This window comes from Salvia hispanica, chromosome 1, assembly GCF_023119035.1.
Source record: "Salvia hispanica cultivar TCC Black 2014 chromosome 1, UniMelb_Shisp_WGS_1.0, whole genome shotgun sequence".
NCBI lineage: Eukaryota > Viridiplantae > Streptophyta > Magnoliopsida > Lamiales > Lamiaceae > Salvia > Salvia hispanica.
Window position 1 is genome coordinate 30,547,158 of NC_062965.1, and position 20,971 is coordinate 30,568,128.

Below are 20,971 nucleotides of genomic sequence, written 5' to 3' on the forward strand. Positions count from 1 at the left end.
TTTAAGTGGGACGGAAGGAGTACTTTAAAAGTAGGACTCACATCTCACTAACTTTTTCGGGTCAAAGTGTGTCAAAATTTGGAGGATGGAGGTAGTAATTAAGTTAGATAAAAATGCATGTATTACTGTTAACTACTCCCTTACTAGTCTTGCTCGAGATTTCCACAAACTAGTCTTACTTTAGGCATCCAGTTTTCCACAGATTCAATGTGTCCGATCGCTGAACGCGGCTTAACGCGTTGTTTTGGGTGGCTTCGGCCTATTTATATCAACTACTACTCAGTAATTAAGATGAAGATTGAACTTAGATTGGAAAGAAGCATTTATTGTTTAATTTTGTGAAATTGCTTTTGCTCGAGAGTGATGGAGCCTGATCACAACGGAGGTTCATCAGATCAACCAACTCTAGGAAGGTATGTTGATTTGGAGCAATTATTATCTCTTTGATTTTGAGTGTTTCATTCAGCTTACCTCATTTCTCCCCATTTGGAAGAATCCGTTGATTTTTTTCTGTCTTTGTCTTAGCGTCGTCTTTGCATGGCATGCCAGAGAAGATATGGATTCTGTTTAGAATTTAATGAGAATTGCTATAATGATCAATTTTGGACTTAAAATCCTTCTACTTTTTCGTTGCCCTTTCTGATATTTATAGATATTTTCACAACTGTCCTCGTCCTCTTTAGAGGGTGATGAGGTGATTATGAAATGATCATACTTTTGAGCAACAAAAAGAGGCGCAGGTGGGTTCAGATGCTGCCCAATTTTGTCTTTATGAAAGTTAGTCAGAGCGGAAGGATATTTTTATGAGTTGGTTTTTCTTATGATTTATTGAAATGATTCAGTTAGCCTTTTAGTTGGTAATTGCCATTTGCCACAGTTGGAATTCTTTCATCTGTTCATTCTTGATGTTACTAAGTATTACTGCTTGTTTACCTTCACATGCCTCTTACTTTCCGTACTCACTTTATGATAGAATAATTGAAGAAGAGATGGAACATGTGAATCATGTGTGTTAAGAATGTATAACCGAGCGGTTAGCCAAAATATTCCAGTTACTGATCAAGATCTAATTCGTCGAATGGTGAGTGGCTTGCACATCTCTTCTCTTCTATGTTTGTCGAATGCTATATTTCCAATTTACAAAGGATTGATTATTGTTAAAGGAGACTTGCTTTGGATTGATGCATGCAGTAAGTGTCGTTTTTTTAGTCGGTGTTTCTTTTATGATTTATTGAATCCTTTAATTAGCCTTTTAAGTTCATTAATTTGATTTGCTATCGAAAATTGTTAATTGCCACAGTTTGGAATTTTCATTTATTCATTCTTGATTTTACTAAGTTTCAATATTACTGCTTCATTATTTGACATGTCTCTATCTTTCCTTGTTCCCTTCATGATAGCTTTATGGAAGAACAAGTGGCTATAAATTTGTATAGCGAAGCAGTTAGCGAAGGATGTCCAGTTTCTCTCGATCGAGTTCGTGGAATAGTAAGTTGCATGCACATCTTCTCTTCTATGTTTGTTGAATGCTATATTTCCATTTTGCAAAGGATTGATTGCTGTCAAAGGAGGTTTGCTTAGGATTGCTGTAGATGTTCTTGTTTGTCTGACTTTGTCTAGAGGATGTCTCAACATCATGATTGATTATATATGTTAGTATGTTATAAAACACTATAGCAGCCTAATTTAACCCTTAGCCTAGCTTGATTTTCTGTTCAAACTTTGTGGACTGTTCCATCTCAATGTTTCCTTTCCCGTTAGATCGTTACAGTTGAGACTTCATGAACCAGATCCTTTTGTCTCTCAATAGTAAAACCTGTACTTCAACTTCAAGGTATACCTTTCATAAAATCTTAAATTGTCGTGGATCTCGATATTTTCTAATCTTGAGAAATTTATTATGGTTGATTTGCCAATTAGGATATTTGATAGATATCCTTTGTTTTAGGTAATAAAGGCTTTTCAGCCTGCTGCTGGGAGGCTTTTGAGTGAAGGGACTCGGTGAGAATTTATGTTATTGGTTACTAATTTTTTCTCTTATTTTCCGATCAAGAAAAAGGCCCACACTTGTGGTTGATAATAAATTCTGGTATCGTTTCTAATGTGCTGATAGGAATGAGTATTCCGAGGAAAGAAGCCTACAGCTGAAGTTCTGAGGTGAGTGCCTGAAGTTGGCTCTGCTTGATCCGAATGGGCATACTGTGACCTGTGGCCCTGGATCTTCTGCAAAGGTGGAGATACTACTTCTTGAGGACAATGGTGATGTTAATGAACACAACATGACTCTTGAAATGTTTGATAGAAGCATTCAAACAGGAGATAAGAAGAGGCCACACTTTTCTCGAAAAAGTGTCAAGTATATATCGCTCAAGAAGGGTGTTGCGGATTTGAATGATATTAAGTTGGGACACGACAGTGAATGGAGTATGTTGTGCAGCTGCAGGCTGGGGGCGAGGATTGCGCAGAATCTTAAAGGAACTACTGTGCATGAAGCATGGACTGCACCATTTAAGGTTAAAGATAAGCGCGCCAAACGTATGTTCTTCTCACTCTGTGTTGATCTTAATAATTGTATCGTTTTACTGTTCTTTACCAACTAACTCTTCATATCTATCAAACGGCTGCTTCTGCTGCTGTTCTTAGTCTCATCTCCTACTGTGTTGAGATACACAGATTATGCAAAGAACAAGACCATTAAAGTTTAATCTGAATGAGGATGAAGAAACTTCCATATAATTGATGGTTTCCTTTTGCAGAGAATGAGAAATATCCCTGTCCATATCTTACTTCTGAAGTTTGGAGATTGAAGGAAATTTCCAGGAAAGGCAAGCGCTATGAAAGACTGGAAAAGAATCACATCAAAACTGTGCAAGATTTTCTGTTTTGGTACCATGTCATTCCTAAGGAGCTCCAAAACAAAGTAATAGTCCTCGTTTACTATTTATACTAGTTTGATTTATCAAGTGGCGAAACCAGATTTTGTTTGCATACTTGGATTCATGCTATATGTTTTGTTGTTCATATTGTCAATTTAGGTTTAGAATTCACGGTTTATTAGTAGCTTCTAAAGCCAACTTGCAACATATATAGCATGATTATGTCATGAGAAATATTAGTCTCTGTATTATGCCTGCAGATATTATGTGTCGGTGATGTCACATGGAATACAATAGTGGATCGTGCTCAGAGATGCAAAATTGATTGCAAGAAGACGTTCTGTTGCAAATCCTCGAGCGAACCTCAAAGATGTGTTATTTACGATTGTGTGGGAAAACTCAAGGGGGAAATGATAGAGTCCCAGTTTGTTGGGATTGATAATCTGTCTGCTGCTAGAAAGGTGGGGCGGCCTTTAATTTGTTGTTGTGAATAGATTTGTTTATGCAATTGTGGTGTCTCCTACTCCTACTTGTACTAATGAATTATGACCCCTGATAGGATGATGCACTCAAGATACTGAGATCTGTATTAGAAAGAGCATCTGCGTTATATGACGCTAAAAATGAGTTTACATACCCAATCACAAGCGCCATCTGTGATTATGAGACTCTTGGATCAAAAGAAAGAGGAGAGGTGTCCAAACCTGATCCTCAATTCACCCCTCTTGATACCTCAGGTCAGATATGCATCATATTTACTGAAAAGGGTTTTTTGGGTATAATATCATGAAGGTGTTGAATTCCTCTTCCTCCTGTTTTCCAGTTTATGAGGATTTAGAAATAGGCTTCGAGATTCAACAATTTAGTGGAAAGTGGAGGCAGCAGGGGAGTGCAGCAGGTGGCGAGATGGAGGGAGTTGGAGGTTCAAAAGAAAGAGGAGTGGTATCCAATACTGATTCTCAACTCACCCCTCTTCATATCACAGGACAGAGTGCATCATATTTTCTGAAAAAGGTTTAGGGTGTAATATATCCTGAATTCCTCTTCCTCTTGTGTTTCCAGAAAGAGTGCAGCAGGTGGTGAGATGGTTGGAGGTTCAAAGGAAATCACAACAATTTTACAATCTGTTTTATATGATGATGAAAATGAGACGGGAGAGGTATCCAACCCAGTTCACCCTTCTTACTGATCTTGGTAGCATATTAATTATATCTTCCCTTGTAAATCAATATTATCACTTTGAATGACAGGGATATAATGAGAAACTGTTACCACCTGGATTCCAAAACTGTGGGCAGGATAAACATAATTCTTCTCAGGAGCACCTAGCTGGTTTGCATCCATATAGTGACGGAACTGAAGTAGGCGGATCGAGCAGTGGTACACATTTAGACGTTACATTTGACAATAACTACTCAATAATGAACTTGCATGGAGAGCATCTTGGATCAAAAGAAAGAGGAGTGGTATTCAACACTGATCCTCAACTCACCCCTCTTCGTATCTCAGGTCTGAGTGTATCATATTTTCTAAAAAAAAAAGGTTTGGGTATATACATATCCTGAATTCTCCTTCCTCTTGTGTTTCCAGATTTTGAAGTAGGTTCCGCGAGTGCAGCAGGTGGTGATATGGTTGTAGGTGGAGGTTCAAAGGAAAGCGCAATGTCAGCATTAAAAGTGGATGAGCAGTTGCTTCATGACCATGAGTACCACGCTCAAAGCCCAAATCCCATGACGTATTATTATGATGATCATTTGCATTATGTTGCTAATTCGCCACGTGATTCGCACAGTAATCTACGGGTGAGTAAACAATCAAGCATGAACAACACCATTGGTACAGCTCAGGCATCGCAAACTAGAGTGCTCATCACTGGATTCCAAGCCAAAATGTGCGAGAAAATATTGAATGAATTTGTTCAAAAAGTGGTGCATCATCGTACAGTTTCAGTGCTGCGGGTGAAGATGTTGTATCAAAAATTATCCAAGAGGCTATCCAAGAAACATTAATTTCTGCGGGTGAAGATGTTGTATAAAAAATTATCCAAGAGGCTATCCAAGAAACATTAATTTTATTACATTCGAATGGAGTAGAAATTGAAGATGAATGGACTAGAGATTGAAGTCTAGTGGACTCATCAGTGAAGAAAGAGACCAAGAAGATTAGATAGTTATATCATTATTTCTGATTGGAGACTACACAAGCTGTTTTTGGTATTTACTTCAAGCACTGTAAAAAAATAACAATTTTGTTAATTTCCGTTTTGTTTTATTTTTGGGTTCCCGACAACTTATATACTTGTTCCTAAAAAAATCCAAATTTTTTTAGAATTTTTTTCAGAATGTTTGGGAAATTCTTTTTTGGTTTGTTGAATAGACTTGTGCTTGATAAGCGACTGTTTTGGGTGATAACTTGAGAGAGATTCTTAAGTGGAAAAAGACATGAGTGTGTGAGATTATTAAGCCATCCATAACCCTATTTCTTAATTATCTATCTCTCTCCTTCATTATTCATGGGTCACACACCATTTTTTTTTTACTCCCTTTCTTAATATACCCATCTCTACCATTCACTATTTATAGGTCCCACTATTGCATTTTATTTTCATTTCATTATCTATTTTAATTTGTTTTATAATTAAATTATTTTTTCAATTTAATTAAAATACAATATTCATTAAATAATAAAATATTCACTATAAATTAAAATTTAATTAAAATTTTAAATTAGTATTCATCATTGTGAAATTATAATTATATTTTATTTTAGGGTTTTTGGCTTTAAAAACCAAAAACTTTCACCGAATTCCGGTTTTTCCCACGAACTATAAGATTGGTTTTTAAAACCACGAACTTTCACATCGTTTGCTATTCCCAACCCGACCTGAATAACACCTTTGAGAACGATTTGTGCAGATGATTTTTTACGACAATTTGTGAGGACGATTCTGAAGATGAAACCCTAACACCCAAAATTGATTCGCCTACCTGAGGAACGACTGAATTCGAAATGAAGATGAACAAAATCTGACCGAATTCTAACTGAATTCGAATATGACGATTTCGTTTAGGGTTTACGAGATTTTGATTGATTTTGATCATTTAAGTGTTTTAATTGTGATTGAGGGTAAAACGAAGTCGTTTAAGGTCATAAAACCGACGTCCATCTCATTTTTGCGGCTGTCCACGTTGGACAACTTCTGCACCGAAAATGTGTTATTCAGGTCGGGTTGGGAATAGCAAACGATGTAAAAGTTCGTGGGAAAAACCGGAATTCGGTGAAAGTTTTTGGTTTTTAAAGCCAAAAACCCTTTATTTTAAAAATATTATTTGAAATAGATTTTTTTAAATAAAAATCAATTTTTTATAATCAATTTTTATAATAAAAATCTATTTTTAAATATAGTTATTTTTAATTGGACAAAAGTCCACTCGTCGACTTCACGCCCTATAGATGCACCATATGGATGAGTCATGAGATGGCTCGCCATCTCTCTCCAGAAGAAGACACTCCACGAGACGAGATTAGAAAGAGGGAGAAGGCTTGCCAAGGTCTAAGGAAACTGAATCAACAAAAAAGGAGCATGTGGTAAATTCAGGTGACAAGTAACTTTTGTTTCTTGATCAAGAATATCACTGAGTTTCCTTGTCTAATTTTAGAGCTATTTCAAAGATGCGAATCAAACCTCAGCTCGGCTCAAGGCAAAACTGGAGTTGAGGAACGGGAATGCTCGAAAATATTGACCAGTGAGTACATAAAAGGAGAAGGATTTTTTTTCTTTTTTGAGGATGGTCTCGACTCTCTTTGTTCAATATTGTAGAAGAAGTTGCTGTGCAGTTTCCTCATCATTTCTGTCAAAATTCCATTTTTGACTTTAACACAATCTTCACCCTAACTAGATTGCATTTCTCATGTTGAAACTTTCTTCTGCATTAATAGATGGATTTGCAGCAAGGTCTCCGACTCCATTCTTGATTTTGGTGGCAATATTTTTTTTTTTTTTTTGCAGGAAATGAGTTAGTTTCTTATCTGTTTCTGGGAAACCATGATCTTAACTATGAAAGTGATTAAATAATATAGTGTAGTTGAATATTAAAAAAATATGGTAGACAAAAAATAAAAAATCAAAGAACAGTACTGAAACACAAAAACACAAACCGAGACTTCATTTTGGCCAAATCAAAAATCAAAGAACCTGAGTACAAACTCATCCCACATCGGGAGTCTGATGGAAGTTGGAAGGTATATATAATTCCTGTCAAAAACAGATCCTGCAGGCTTGATCCCCAAAGTGGAGGATTTCCTCATTCAACACCTCATAAATCCTCAACGCCACAAGTATGTAACCTTTTTCTCTTGTCTTAATCTGTATTATAGTACTCCCTTGTTAGTTGTCAAATGAAAATCCATAAGTTTTCTTATTCCCTCCTCAGATGACAAATGAAATGTCTAATTAAGGTGAAAATGAAGAATTTTGCTTTGTACAAATGAAGTATTGCTAATTTGCTTCTTTAGTTTAAAATAGGTCTAAACTAGTTTGCTGGCCTGTTGTAGATTGTGAATTCACCAAATAAGAATTGGCAGAAGATTGTTAGTAATGCTCGAGCATGCCTAGTTAGCGGAAGGGTGTACCGTTACATAGATCCGGAGAAGAAAACAGGCATCATCTTCAATATATTCGCCTTTGGCTACGGACATGGCCTAATGAACGAATGGTATGCAGCATCTGAGGTGGTTGATGGTGGGAGAAAGGGATGGAGAATACTGTTCTTTGTTTTGAAATTTAGGCAAAGCCGCAAAGGCTGGTTTTAGTCTTTTAAATGTTAGTCCAATTCGAGTTGGCTAACGATAAAGTGTGGTTGTATTCTTCATATATATTAGTTGGATTGTTGAAGCTGTTTTGTGTTGAAAAGATACTCTCTTGTGATCATTATGGTTACGAGTTTTTTAGTTACTATTGAATTTCAAGAAGATTTAATTTGACAAAATCTAGTCATCGATCCTTTCACATGCATCTCACTACAACGCTCTATAACTAAATCTCACACGAAATATTGTATCGAAAAAAATTGATTATTTTGATGATTGGTATATGTCGGTTAAATTAATTCCCATGTTAGTTTTTCGACCCGTCTTATTTTTCACTTTTTAATGTGTTAAATAAACTAATCAAGTAATTGAGTTAAATAATCTACATTGAAAATTCTATCATGATCGCCTTCAAATTTTTCACCTTCTGATTGTGATTTGAAATTTACAAAAGATATTCTAGTACAATTACAATCTCAACTTAAATACAAACTAATTTATGTTTAAATATTTGTTCTGTTTGGGTTGTGATCCGTTGCTAACTTTTCTTAAATTGCTAACTTGCTAACTCATCAACGTAATGTATTAAAAATGTCAACATGATGATACTGAAATGTGAATATAAACTTACGTTGATATTTTAATACATTGTAATGACATTAATATTAAAATGTCAACACAGTTTATTAAAATGTCAATACAAATATGTATTGACATTTTAATGTGATCGTTTTGACATTTTTAATACACTAAGTTGATAGTTAACAAGTTAGCAATTTAAGAAAAGTTAGCATTATAACACACCCCTTCGTGTCAAACATCTGCTCATGTTAATTTATTCATCTAAAATAGTTTATTTGTTAGTGGTAAACCAAACGCTATTACCAAACGGGACCTATCACCTAATGGCTAACATTAGCGTGTGCGTCAACTCAATAAGTTGTGCTTATTACAATTTCTTATTATTTATCGAACGACGACTTTTTACAAAAAAGCCTAATAGTAGTAATTTGAATTGGCGGTCGTCTTATTGCTGAAATAATCAAATTTGTCTGCGCATTGATTTTTCGAATTAAATTAAATGTGTTTGTATAATTACGTACTTTTTCTGGGTAATTTATATCACGATAAAACGACTTTTTAAATGTTCTTGCAAAATATCTTACTAGTGGTTATAATCTTGCTCTCGATTACATTCATTCATCTATAATTTACTACTCGAACTTGACTTAATAATATGATTTCGTACATTTTTCATAATCAGAGATGATTATACCCCCTATCCCATTTCATAATCACAGATAAATAGTTAATTACTAATCAGATATGATTATACCCCGTATCGCGTTTTACAAGGAATCAGCTAAGTCATTTCATAAGACATTTGGTACTACACCAATAATAAATTTACATGTGTATACTCTTTTTGAAAAAATAAAAAATAAATTAAATCCAACGTGACCTCTCTTCTTGCTCTCACTCAGAATTCAACATTCATTTCATCTTCCCCTGCAACTCCCTATGCATCTTCTTTACAAACTCTTACCGAATTGAACTTCACAAACTCATATTTGCTGTAGAAATTCTTCGAAAAGTCGAAGCTTTTATCCAAACCCGCCACTTCCACCTCCTTCCCCTCCGGTATCGCCGCCTCATTCGGCTTCACGGAGCCGTGCCGTCGCACCAACACGGCTTATATGTGCTTCACCGAAGACGGCGGCGGAAACGGCCTCTTGAAAAACCTCCTCGGCGTGCCGCTGCCTGGCGCCGGAGATCTCGCCGGAGACTTCTTGGAGAAGAGGTAATGAGCCGGGCTCGGGCTGTAGAAGGGGAAAAACGGAGACTTTTTTCCTGCTTCAACTTTTTCCTCGCTCTTGTTCTTCTCGAAGCTTCCAGAAGTTCTCCCATTCTTGCGGCTGTTCTTCGCCGGAGCTTGGTGCTCATCGTTATTCTGATTTGGGGCATAATTATCGCCAATTTCACCTGATGAAGGGCAATTGAGCTCTCTTGAGAGGGTTTGGGTCTAGAAGTGCAAACTCCCATTTCTGTTTATACACACAAAATCTCAACTTTTTTTTCTTTCTTTCTTTCTACCGGCGGCAATATGATGTTCAAAAGGTGGAGAGTTGTGAGGAAGATGGAAATGAATGTTGAATTCTGAGTGAGATGAAGAAGAGATGCCACATGGGATTTAATTTATTTCATTTTTTCAAAGAGTATACACATGTAAATTTATTATTGGTGTAGCACCAAATGTCTTATGAAATGTCTTAGCTGATCCCTTCCGCGTTTCGAATCAGAGTCCAGAGATGGAGAAAATATTCAGTGGTCCTGGCATACCACGTGGAAAAAGAGAAATTTTATTATTAGGGGTTAATTACGCTGACCTTGCGAAATTAGGGGTTAATTTCGCTGACCTTTCAGAATATGGGATCGAGGCGTGCGTATTTTTTGAAATAAGGGATTTTTGATTTTTTATCTTTTTTCTATTCTTTTTTCCTATTATTTATATCCCATCATTTATAAGTGGACTAGACTACCCTTTTCATATTTTTATTTAAATTCTAAATCAACATAATCATCTTTCATATTTTTTCGTATATTCTAAAATATCAAACAGAATCACATTTCTGTTGAGAGACGCCAAACTCCCGTCTCTTTTACTCCAGAAATTCAGACGTGCTTCCACCTATTTCCTCTACTGTGCCTCCACTCTTCACCCTTTGGTGCTTCTTTTCCTTACTCCAGGCCCGTCTCCACCCTCCTCGACGGGCGCCTCCGCCGTTCGCTGCCTGTGTCTCCACCCTTCTCTTCCCGCCGTCTCTTCAATCCAAAATAATTGTGATTATATAAGAAACCTATAAATTCATATATTCATATTTTCTGTGTTCGATGCATATGCAATATACGTATATGAATATTTATTATGTTTGTCCACATATACAGTGTACATATATTTGTTTAATATTCCATATACACGTATAAACTGTTTCAAAAAGTGAAGAATACAAGCATATATACATACGTTAAAATAGTGTTATAGCTAATAAGTTTAAATTTATTTGTGTTTGAAAATCACTTGCTTGCTTACACAATTGAAAATTTTAACGTACATTTATTTGAGATTTTGTGCTAGAGCATAATACATGTATATATATAAATACGTTTGTATGTGCAAGAGTAGAATACACATATATACATTTGTTTGCACATATATATTTGTTTGGAATTTTGTATAATTAAAATTTTTGATATATAATTCTTTTATTATTCGGTAGGATGGATCACATGGATGAAACTGATATTATTGACTGGGACAGTATAGAAACTACTCCACTTGAAGAATCACAGATTGGTGCTCCTGAGAGCTTGATGGATGAAGAAACAATGTTTGCATTTGTTGGTCTAACCTTAGAGAAACCTAGTGATGCAGCAGTAGATGGAATGAATTATGGTCCAATTGTTGATGAGGTAATGGACATCAATGACGGACCCAGAAAATCCAAATCGTGGGGTCGAAAAATAATTAATAAATATAATAAAATATTTAAATAATTATTATATATTATATTAGTAAAATTTAAATATTGCATTATTTTTTGTTTGGCAAGGTAATTAATAAATGTGAGTAACTTATTTTTAAAAATAGAAAAAACACATCAAAAACTTTATAAAATTTAGTTGTTTAGACTGTTAATTTTTTTTTAATGTTTCTTGTATCATTTATTTTATCTAAATATGCTTTTGCTAACTGTTTAAGTTTTACTATTTAGTTTTATTTGTAATTTATTTGCAACTACAAATAAAATTAAACTTAAATCCAAATTAAATCAAATCAAATCAAATTGAATAATCATACTAGTTTAGTAGTAATTGACAAAATTTAAAATATTTTACACGAATTTACTTGGACTGTATTAATCAAGTTTACACTTTGAACAAAGAAATAAAATTACGCCGCATTAATCAATATTAAAATAAAAGTAGTACTACCTAGTTTTACTAAAACAAATATAGAGCACTGCGCCGCTCTTCTTCTCCATTATCGTCTCTTCTTTTTCAAATTTTTCAAGAAACTTTTCTCTTTAGTGAAATTATTTCACCTCCCCAAGTCTCTATTCTTCTATTCTCTTCCTCTTCTCTCTTCCATGTCGACAAAGCAGCCATAGTGTGGGGTCGGAGCCGGAGCAGCCCTGGGTCGACGGCCAATTTTGGGAGGTTCTCGGAGGTATTCACGGACCGGCGGTGGGGTCGGCCGACCCCACCCGACCCCACCTGGGTCTGTCATTGGACATACCAGTTGATGACCGTATTCCTAATGAAGAGAATGTATTTTATGATATGGATGACCCTCCGATGGATGTTGGAACCATATATACAGATATGAATGATTTTAGGAAAGCAGTGAAGCAACATGCTATAAAGACTCAGTTTGAACTAGGAACATAGAAATCCAACCCAAATTTGTTCAGGGACTTCTGCAAAGCTGAGAGTTGCCCATGGTCAATTATTGCTAGGTGGATGAAAAATGAAAAGCATGTCAAGGTATATGTTAATAATATGTACTATTGATGTAACTAATATATTTATTCATTTTAAAATGTGTGCATTTTGTAAGTTGTAACTAATATTTTTGTGTCCCTGGGACAGGTTTATTTGAATAAAGGTGAGCATCTTTGTTCATCCACTGGCAGAGTAAGGACGAAGATGGCATCGTATCATTGGGTTGGAGAAAAGGCAATCCCTTTTTTAAAGAAAGATCCAAACATGGGAGCAATTAAGTTGCAAAAAGAGTTGCAGGAGAAGTATGTCACCACAATTCATTATTCTACTATATATGCCGGTATGCAGATTGCACGTGAAAATTTGTATGGAATATGGGAGGACAGTTTTGGGAATTTGTTTAACTTTAAGGCAATGGTTGAGCTTAAAATGCCAGGGAGTGTGGTTGAGATAAAGTTGAAAGAGACCGAAGACGGTGTGTACTTTCAAAGTTTTTTTTGTTGCTTCAAACCTAGTGTCAATGGCTTCCTAAATGGATGTTGGCCATATTTAAGTGTAGATGCAACGGCTCTTAATGGTAGATGGAATGGACAACTAGCTTCAGCTACTGCATTAGATGGGCACAACTGGATATTTCCACTTGCTTTTGGGTTGTTCGAAAGTGAGACCAATGAAGAATGGATTTGGTTTATGGAGCAGCTAAAGAGGGCAATTGGAAGTCCACCTCGTTTAGCTATTTGCTCAGATGCATGCAAGGGGTTGGAGAATGCTGTTAAGGCGGTGTTTCCATGGGCAGAGCATAGAGAGTGTTTTATCCACTTGATGAAGAATTTTTCTAAGAGGTTTCAAGGTCCAATTTTTGGACACATGTATCCTGCAGCTAGGACATTTTGTCCAATTTATCATGAAAAGCTAATGCACAAGATGTACGAAGCAAGTGATAAGGTGCAACCATTCTTAGAGACATATCACAACTTGCTTTGGATGAGGAGCAAATTTTCCGAAGACATCAAATGTGACTATATTACAAACAATATTGCAGAAGTATGGAACAACTGGGTAAAGGACCTTAAGGACCTTCCAATTGCCGAGCTAGTTGACAGTTTGAGATCAAAGTTTATGGAGCTCTATGCAAGGAGGAGAGATATAGGTGAAAGATTGGAAGGCCACACCATGCTTCCAATTGTTGTTCGCCATCTCAATGTTCTTAGTAGACAATTGGGCAACTTGAAGGTTAAAGTAGGTGGTATGGGTGAGGCAGAGGTGACTGAGATCACAGATCGACACAAGGTAATTAGACATGTTGTGAATCTTGCACAACACATTTGCTCATGTAGGGAGTGGCAAGTCTCAGGGAAACCATGCCCACATGCATTAGCAGTGATAACTTCCTATAGAAATCCTAAAATGGAAGATTACCTACATCCTTACTTTTCAGTGAGTCTATTTAGGCTAGCATATACAGGGGTAATTAGCCCATTTCCCGACAAGTCTCAGTGGCCTAGCATAGACCTTGGCTTCAAGGTGTTACCTCCTTTGAAAAAAAGAGCTCCCGGCAGACAGAGGAAACAGAGGATACCTGGATGCTTGGAAGGCAAAGGAAACAAATCTAGAACAAAAGGAATGTGGCAGGTCCAATGTAAGCAATGCAAAGAGTTTGGTCATAGGATGTCATCAGCTAAATGTGTCCTTAATGGAACAAAGAAAAGGTAATTATTTGGATTGCATCTCCCCTTAATTTTATTATCTCAATCTTATTTTTGTTTTGCTTCCTTGAGTTGCAGGAAGAGCCGTGCAAAGGGACGACCGTTAGGTGGGATGCATGCTAGTACATGTCAAAGGCAAGGGGTAGTTGATGAACCAATGAGGTATTAAGAATTAAATAAGTATAATTGTTACATTGAGCCAACTGTTTTTGTATAAATTGACATTAATATCAAATATTTTCAGCCAAGTGAATTGTAGCATGGAGGTGGAGGAAAGCCTAACCCTAGAAGACGTGCATATTTTTGTGGATGATAATGTATTTTGAGGAACTAAGCTTTTGAAGAACATGTTCATGGATGACTTATACTTTTGTGGAAGTATTTTGTGGATGATCCATGTTTTTGTGGAAGTATTTTGTGGATGATCTATGTTTTTGTGGAAGTATTTTGTGAAACTATGATTTTGTGAATCCATACTTTTGTGGAAGTACTTTGTGGATGATCTATGTTTTTGTGGAAGTATTTTATGAAACTATGATTTTGTGAATCTATAATTTTGTGGAAGTAGCTGTGGAAGAGGAGTTTTGATGATTGCTTTTTTATATAAACATGTCTTTTTTAGATTTTTTGAAAAAATACTCATTAGCAAATAAATGATTCAGGATGGTATACGATTAAATATTGCCTACTTTTTCACGTAGCTTGTTAGTTAATAGGAGTAGTGATGATAAATTGTTTATGAAGAAAATTGTTATTTAATAGAAACAAGTACACACACGAAGACAATACAGAAAAGATAAGATATTCTAATCAATATTATTATATTATTGTATATGGAAAAGATTAAAAGAGAGGATATTGAGAAGATTAACAAATCTCGTAGCTGATATATTAGAGTTTAGGTGAAAATATGAAAAGGGTAGTTTAGTCCACTTATAAATGATGGGAAATAAATAATAGGAAAAAAGAATAGAAAAAAGATAAAAAATCAAAAATTCCTTATTCCGAAAAATACGCACGCCTCGATCCCAGCGAAATTAACCCCTAATTTCAAAAGGTCAGCGTAATTAACCCCTAATAATAAAATTTCTCGTGGAAAAATGATGTGGTATGTCTTTCCAATAATATTATGACAAATAAACATATACAATGAGCCAACCTCCAACTAGAAGCCTGGCTATGCAATATATGGAAGTTTTGCATATTACATATATAATAAATATAGCCATAAATAAAACACTTATCTATTTTTCCATGAACTTAAAATTTTCACATCAATTAAAAAAGCCATTGTTGCTGCTATATATTGCGAAGATTTTTTTTCAAAAATTTTAATCAACAACTTATGTGATAGAATTTGCTTTTATTTTTTATCGTTAGCACTTTTATAGTTAGTATTTCACACAAAAAGATAGTTAATAGTATAATATTGAAAATGTTTAAAAAGTTCAAAAGGTTTATTTTTATGCAATTAAAAGGAAATTATATTGGTAAAAAGATATCAACTATAATACCAATAAGAAATAATTTTATAAAACGAAATATGTAGAATTTATAATTACTTAATCAAAAAAGAACAATTATAAAGCAAAGAAAATAAAACTACACAAATAACATACCGCACATATATATATGTATCTTGCACAAGAGATAATTTTTTTTAAAATACAATTCTTACTAGTAATATTTAACATATAATTTTTTTTTAAAGTTTCAGGTTTGCACATAATAACTACTCTACAAATTTATCTTGTTGCAAGACTGAAATAAACTTATATATGAACATATTATATCGCACTAGTAGTTAAAAACATATTTACTTGACTTAAAAAAATTAAATTTTGTTCATCGATTCTGCTAAATTGTATTGTGAAGTAGTATGTTTTAATTTATATGTGTATATATTAGTATATATGGGACATGCAAAACTTCCAAATCAAATTAAATTTCTTCCGTTAGATAAGTTTATATAGTACTCCCTCCGTCCCACAAAAGATGGCACACTTTCCTTTTTAATTTGTCCTACAAAAGATGTCACATTTCCCTTTTTGGAAAAAGTTCTCTCTCACATGAATATAAAAATGATATTTTCTCTCTCCATTTAACACACAAAACAAAACCTCCTAAAATTCCGTGCCATTTTCAAAATATGCCAACTTCTCTGGGACGGAGGGAGTATTATATGTGAAATATGCAAAACTTCCATATATTGCGTGGCCATGTATGCTTCTAGTCGGAGGTTGGCTCATTGTATATGTTTATTTGTCACAATATTATTGGAAGGACATACCACGTCATCTTTCCACGTGGTATGCCAAGATCACTTAATATTTTCTCCCAGAGATGATTATATCCCACCGTTAGCAATTTTAAGTTTTTTTATTTTTATTCTATAAATACCCCCTATCCCATTTCTTTCCCAAGTGAGTCTGTAGGTCGGGGCGTACCGCACTGCGAGAGGAGTGTATTCAATCATTTACTCAGACGCGCGATCCCTCGGCCCACATCTTCGACTTCAACGCGGCATGATTGAAGAGATCTGAGCACGAAACCATTGAGGCGTAGTATTTTTAGGATTTTATTTAAGTTTGATTCTCGATGTAACTTTTTTTCCCAATATTATAATACAAACGGAAATTTGCATACTATGATATTTTCATATTTTAATTTATTTAATAGCATATTAAATAGAGAATTACAAAAAATAAAGTAAAATAATATTGATATGGAAATAAGGATAGTGTAGCATTGCAAGAAGATGGGCGGAGGGAGAAAATGCAAACATGGAAGGAGGAAAACAGAGATATGGCATCGGATTGGTTTCACCCATTGTGAATGCCCTATTGTCATCGTATTAACAATATTAAAATACTGCATTGATGAATTAACAAGTTAACAATTTAATAAAAAAAATAACAATTAATCACATAGCTAATTTAAGAAAAAAATAGTACTCCTCCATCCCAAGATATTAGACTCGTATATCATTTTGGGTTGTCCCAATATATTTGAGTCATTTCTATTTATGGTAAAAATTTAAGTATTTTACTACCAACTCTACTTACACCACTAAACAATACCTCCTAAATTCTCGTGACCAAAAGAAGTGAGTCTAATATCTTGGGACGGAGGGAGTAATTAATCACAATGGAGTAATATTTAAATATGTAAAGCAGGCTACCAAATCTAGGTTATCGAACAATGGCATATTATTAGTGCATTTAAGTAGTTTTGGCCGAAATTAACGTCATTGACAAGATGAAGTTGTCTTTCATTTGACCTGTTAATCAAGTTAAATTCTACTAGTACAAATTATAGAAAATTTATTTAATGCATCATATACTACCCATGTCCCATTGCATACAAATTCTACATACGCTGCAACAGACACAATGTGGCCGAAAGCGGAACGCGCTCTTTTGGGTGGGGCCCAGTTATAAACTAATGCTATATAAATGAAGATTGTACACTCAGCTTGGAAAGAAGCATTTATTGTTAAGACATTCTTCTGGAATTGCTGTTGCCGGAGAGAGATGGAGGCTGATCAAAATGGCGGCTCACCAGACCACCCAAGTTGTTCATATGTTCAAACTGTAACAAGGTAGGTCGATTTTGAGCAATTATCTCTTTGATTACGGCGTCTCTGATCTACTGATTTATTCTGCTTAACTCATTTTTCCCCATTTGGAGATGGGGTTGTGCTTTTTGCTTAACATATATATCCGTTGACTTAACTCATATTCTTGCAATCACAGCTTCTTGCTCTTGATTTAGGAGTATGTGTTTTTCTTGTCTTAGAGTTGTCTTTGCATGATTTGGCATGCTAGAGAAGATATGGATTCTCCTTATTTAAAGAGAATTGCTGTTATGATTACTTTTAGACTAAATTTTCTTTCTTTTTCGTTTCCCTTTTTTGATTGTATAGATATTATTCCAACTTTTGAGCAACTAAAAGAGCCACAGGTGGATTCAGATGCTGCCAAATTTTGTCTTTAAAGTTATTCAGCATGGAAATTTATTCTTTTTATTATTTATTGAATCATTCAATTAGCCTTGTAAATGTAAGTTGCCACAGTTGGGAATCTTTCATTTATTCATTCTTTATTTTAGTACTAAGTTTTCATTATTACTGCTGCTTTACCTTGACATGGCTCTAAGTTTCCTTACTCCCTTTACGGTAGGATACTGGGAGAAGAGAGTGGAAATATGGTGTTAAAAGCGTGTAGCCAAGTATCAAAGATGGCTAACCGAGGAGTGCCAGTTACTGACGATCTAATTCGTAGAATGGTTAGTGGCATGCACATCTTCTTTTCTATGGTTGTTAAAGAATTGATTGTTGTTAAAGGAGAATTTCTATGGATTGATGCATTGTTAAGTGACTTTGTCAACATTTGTTATATACTCCTATTATGTTATTATGTTATAAAGCCAGCCTAACCACTTGAGAAATTTATTATGGTTAATTTTCCAGTCATAATATTTTGTTCAATGTTCTTTGGTTTAGGTAATTGAGGGTTTTCAACCTGATGCAGAGAGGCTTAGGTGTAAAAGGACTTGGTGAGAATTTATGTCATTGGTTACTCGTTTTTTTCTCTTATTTTTCGATCAAGAAAAAGGCCCACACAAGTGGTTGATAACGAATTGTGGTATCGTTTTAAATGTGATGATAGGAATGAGTTTCCAGAGGAAAGGAACTTGCAGCTGAAGTTCTTAGATAATAAAGTAGCCAATACTGTGTCAGGCGAGGAGTTTAAAGGGTTAAAACAAGAGTGCCTGAAGTTGGCTCTGCTTGATTCGAACGAGCATACTGTGACCTGTGGCCCTGGATCTTCTGCAAAGGTGGATATACTACTTCTTGAGGACAATGATGATGGTGATGGTGATGAAAGTAACATGACACCTGAAAAGTTTGAGAGAAGCATTATTCAAAAAGGAGATAAGAAGAAGCCTCACTTGTCTCCTAAAAGTGTTTATATATTGCTCAAGAACGGTGTTGCAGATTTGAAAGGTATCAAGTTGGGACACGACAAAGATTGGATCAAGGTGTGTAGCTGCAGGCTGGGAGCGAGGATTGCGCAGAATCTTAAAGGAATTACGGTGCAAGAAGCATGGACTGCACCATTTAAGGTCAAAGATAAACGCGCCAAACGTATGTTCTTCGCACTCTGTGTTGAACACTTGAACTTATAATTGTATCGTTTGACTGTTCTTTACCAACTAACTCTTCATATCTACCAAACAGCTGCTTCTGTTGCCTCAAAAAATATTAAAATTAGTGTCACAGAAGTTTGAGCTCTTAGTCTCATGTACTTCTGTCATGGTCTTCAGATACCACAGTGGTTCTACTGTGTTGAGATACATAGATTATGTAAAGAACAAGACCATTAAAGTATAATCTTAGAGAAGGATGAAGAAACTTCCACATAACTGCTGGTTTCCTTTTGCAGAGTATGACAAATTTCCCTGTCCATCTCTTACTTCTGAAGTTTGGAGATTGAAGGGAATCGGCAGGACTGGCAAGCGCAGTGATAGACTGAAAGAGAAATACATCGAGACCGTGCAAGATTTTCTGTTTTGGTTCCATGTCAACCCTGAGGAGCTCCAAAACAAAGTAATAGCTCTCGTTAACTATTTATACTCGTTTGATTTATTTAGTGCGAAAACAGATTTTGTTTGCATACTCGGATCCATGCTATGTTTTGTTGCTAGTCTTTCAATTTAGGTTTAGAAATCATGGTTTATTACTTTATTAGTAGCTTCTAAAGCCAACTTGCAACACGCATACAGATCTTAAACGTCGGTGATGGCAGATGGAAGACAATAGTGAGTCATGCTCAGAAGTGCAAAATTGATTGTGAAAAGATGTTCTGTCACAGATCCTCAACCGAACCTCAAAGATGTGTTATTTATGATTGTGTGGGAAAACTCAAGGGGGATATCATGGAGTCCCAGTTTGTCGGGATTGATAATCTGTGTGCTGACAGAAAGGTGGTGTGGCCTTTGTTGTTGTGAATAGATTTATTTATGCAGTTGTGGAGTCTCCTATTCCTACTCTTACTAAATACTAATGAATTACTGACCCCTAATAGGATGATGCTCTCAAGTTACTGAGATCTGTATTAGAAAGAGCCTCTACGTTATATGATGATAAAAAGGATTTTCGATACACAATCACAAGCACCATCTGTGATTATGGGTCTCTTGGATCAAAAGAAAGAGGAGTGGTATCCAACCCTGATCCTCAATTCACCCCTCTTCATATCACAGGTCAGAGTGCATGAAAATGGTTTTGGGTGTAATATGTATCTTATATTCTTCTTCCACTTGTGTTTCCAGATTATGAGTTGGAGGGTGGTTTGGATAGTGCAGCAGGTGGTGAGATGGTTGGAGGTGGAGGTTCAAAGGAAAGCGCAACGTCAGCATTAATAGTGGAGCAGCAGTTGCCTTATGCTTATGAGTACTACCACAGCAGCCCAAACCCCATGGAGCAACAATATCTTCAGACCGAAAGTATGAGTAGACATGTTGCTTTCCAGCACCTAGCTGGAGTGTGCGGATCGAGCAGTGGTATACATTTATATGATTCACTCTCAATAATGAACTTGATTGGAGTAGAAGGTAGCACTGGCAGCCTCTTTGCAGGGTTTGATGAGTTGAGAGACTACACTTTTGGTTGTGAGCATGGCCAAATGAATACAGCGTCTGAGCTGGTTGTTCGTCGGAGAAAGAGATGGAGAACATTGTTCATTGTTTTGAAAATTAGCAAAAGGGAGGTTGTAGATGTTAGTCCGGCCCGAAAGAAACAGAGAGTTGGTTAACGATAATGTGTTGTTGTGTTCATCATCAAGGCTGGGAGAACCGGAGAAGAAATGGTAGCATTTTACGCTTCTGGATTATTGAAGCTGTTTTGTATTGTAGTTGTCAATCGAACTTAAGCAAATACTACAGTAACACATTTGCTATCCTACTCCATTCAAATGTACACTGAGGGTCTTACACCAACTGTAAAGTACTATTATGTATGTAAACTTGCTGTTTTAGCATACTTGATCTTGTAAAATAGTACTCTTACATGAG

General features: G+C 35.5%; 4 protein-coding genes across 9 annotated transcripts; all 4 read left to right on the forward strand.

The window, feature by feature from the left end:
* The first annotated feature begins 228 nt into the window (after nt 1–228).
* Nucleotides 229–20,323, forward strand: LOC125215020 (calmodulin-binding protein 60 A-like). 5 transcript variants are annotated; one of them, XM_048116313.1, is made up of 12 exons: nt 229–413; nt 974–1,081; nt 1,401–1,488; nt 1,949–2,001; nt 2,114–2,535; nt 2,757–2,920; nt 3,137–3,337; nt 3,436–3,613; nt 3,700–4,035; nt 4,127–4,385; nt 4,467–4,514; nt 20,285–20,323. In XM_048116313.1, exons 5-9 carry the CDS (start codon nt 2,280–2,282, stop codon nt 3,894–3,896), a joined length of 996 nt encoding a protein of 331 aa, XP_047972270.1. In that variant the 5' UTR covers nt 229–413; nt 974–1,081; nt 1,401–1,488; nt 1,949–2,001; nt 2,114–2,279; the 3' UTR covers nt 3,897–4,035; nt 4,127–4,385; nt 4,467–4,514; nt 20,285–20,323. The 5 variants fall into 5 exon arrangements, with proteins under 5 accessions (XP_047972270.1, XP_047972280.1, XP_047972286.1 ...); XM_048116323.1 differs by lacking the exon at nt 20,285–20,323 and having other exon boundaries at nt 3,700–3,818; nt 3,939–4,035; nt 4,467–5,093; XM_048116329.1 differs by lacking the exon at nt 20,285–20,323 and having other exon boundaries at nt 2,114–2,231; nt 2,303–2,535; nt 4,467–5,093.
* On the forward strand, nt 6,355–7,755 carry LOC125193984. The gene is made up of 4 exons (XM_048091967.1): nt 6,355–6,427; nt 6,816–6,831; nt 6,986–7,214; nt 7,431–7,755. Exons 1-4 carry the CDS (start codon nt 6,355–6,357, stop codon nt 7,686–7,688), a joined length of 576 nt encoding a protein of 191 aa, XP_047947924.1. The 3' UTR covers nt 7,689–7,755.
* LOC125193992 lies at nt 10,965–14,220 on the forward strand. Its single transcript, XM_048091980.1, has 4 exons — nt 10,965–11,156; nt 12,336–13,897; nt 13,973–14,056; nt 14,139–14,220. Exons 1-4 carry the CDS (start codon nt 10,965–10,967, stop codon nt 14,218–14,220), a joined length of 1,920 nt encoding a protein of 639 aa, XP_047947937.1.
* On the forward strand, nt 17,388–20,937 carry LOC125215008 (calmodulin-binding protein 60 A-like). Of its 2 annotated transcripts, none has more exons than XM_048116285.1 (8): nt 17,388–17,495; nt 18,076–18,181; nt 18,399–18,451; nt 18,565–19,043; nt 19,342–19,505; nt 19,682–19,882; nt 19,984–20,161; nt 20,231–20,937. In XM_048116285.1, exons 1-8 carry the CDS (start codon nt 17,428–17,430, stop codon nt 20,710–20,712), a joined length of 1,731 nt encoding a protein of 576 aa, XP_047972242.1. In that variant the 5' UTR covers nt 17,388–17,427; the 3' UTR covers nt 20,713–20,937. The 2 variants fall into 2 exon arrangements, with proteins under 2 accessions (XP_047972242.1, XP_047972251.1); XM_048116294.1 differs by lacking the exon at nt 17,388–17,495 and adding an exon at nt 17,853–17,955.
* Nucleotides 20,938–20,971: the final 34 nt, after the last annotated feature.

Excerpts from the sequence above, each read along its gene's own strand:
- LOC125215020 (XM_048116313.1), top strand. The coding sequence starts at position 2,280 with ATGACTCTTGAAATGTTTGATAGAAGCATTCAAACAGGAGATAAGAAG. Across the intron at positions 2,536-2,756 it reads TAAAGATAAGCGCGCCAAAC|AGAATGAGAAATATCCCTGT; the intron begins GTATGTTCTTCT and ends TTCCTTTTGCAG. Across the intron at positions 3,614-3,699 it reads CACCCCTCTTGATACCTCAG|TTTATGAGGATTTAGAAATA; the intron begins GTCAGATATGCA and ends CCTGTTTTCCAG.
- LOC125193984 (XM_048091967.1), top strand. The coding sequence starts at position 6,355 with ATGGCTCGCCATCTCTCTCCAGAAGAAGACACTCCACGAGACGAGATT. Across the intron at positions 7,215-7,430 it reads ATAAATCCTCAACGCCACAA|ATTGTGAATTCACCAAATAA; the intron begins GTATGTAACCTT and ends GGCCTGTTGTAG.
- LOC125193992 (XM_048091980.1), top strand. The coding sequence starts at position 10,965 with ATGGATCACATGGATGAAACTGATATTATTGACTGGGACAGTATAGAA. Across the intron at positions 11,157-12,335 it reads ATGGTCCAATTGTTGATGAG|GTTTATTTGAATAAAGGTGA; the intron begins GTAATGGACATC and ends TCCCTGGGACAG. Across the intron at positions 14,057-14,138 it reads GTAGTTGATGAACCAATGAG|CCAAGTGAATTGTAGCATGG; the intron begins GTATTAAGAATT and ends AAATATTTTCAG.
- LOC125215008 (XM_048116285.1), top strand. The coding sequence starts at position 17,428 with ATGGAGGCTGATCAAAATGGCGGCTCACCAGACCACCCAAGTTGTTCA. Across the intron at positions 18,452-18,564 it reads CTTAGGTGTAAAAGGACTTG|GAATGAGTTTCCAGAGGAAA; the intron begins GTGAGAATTTAT and ends ATGTGATGATAG. Across the intron at positions 20,162-20,230 it reads CACCCCTCTTCATATCACAG|ATTATGAGTTGGAGGGTGGT; the intron begins GTCAGAGTGCAT and ends TTGTGTTTCCAG.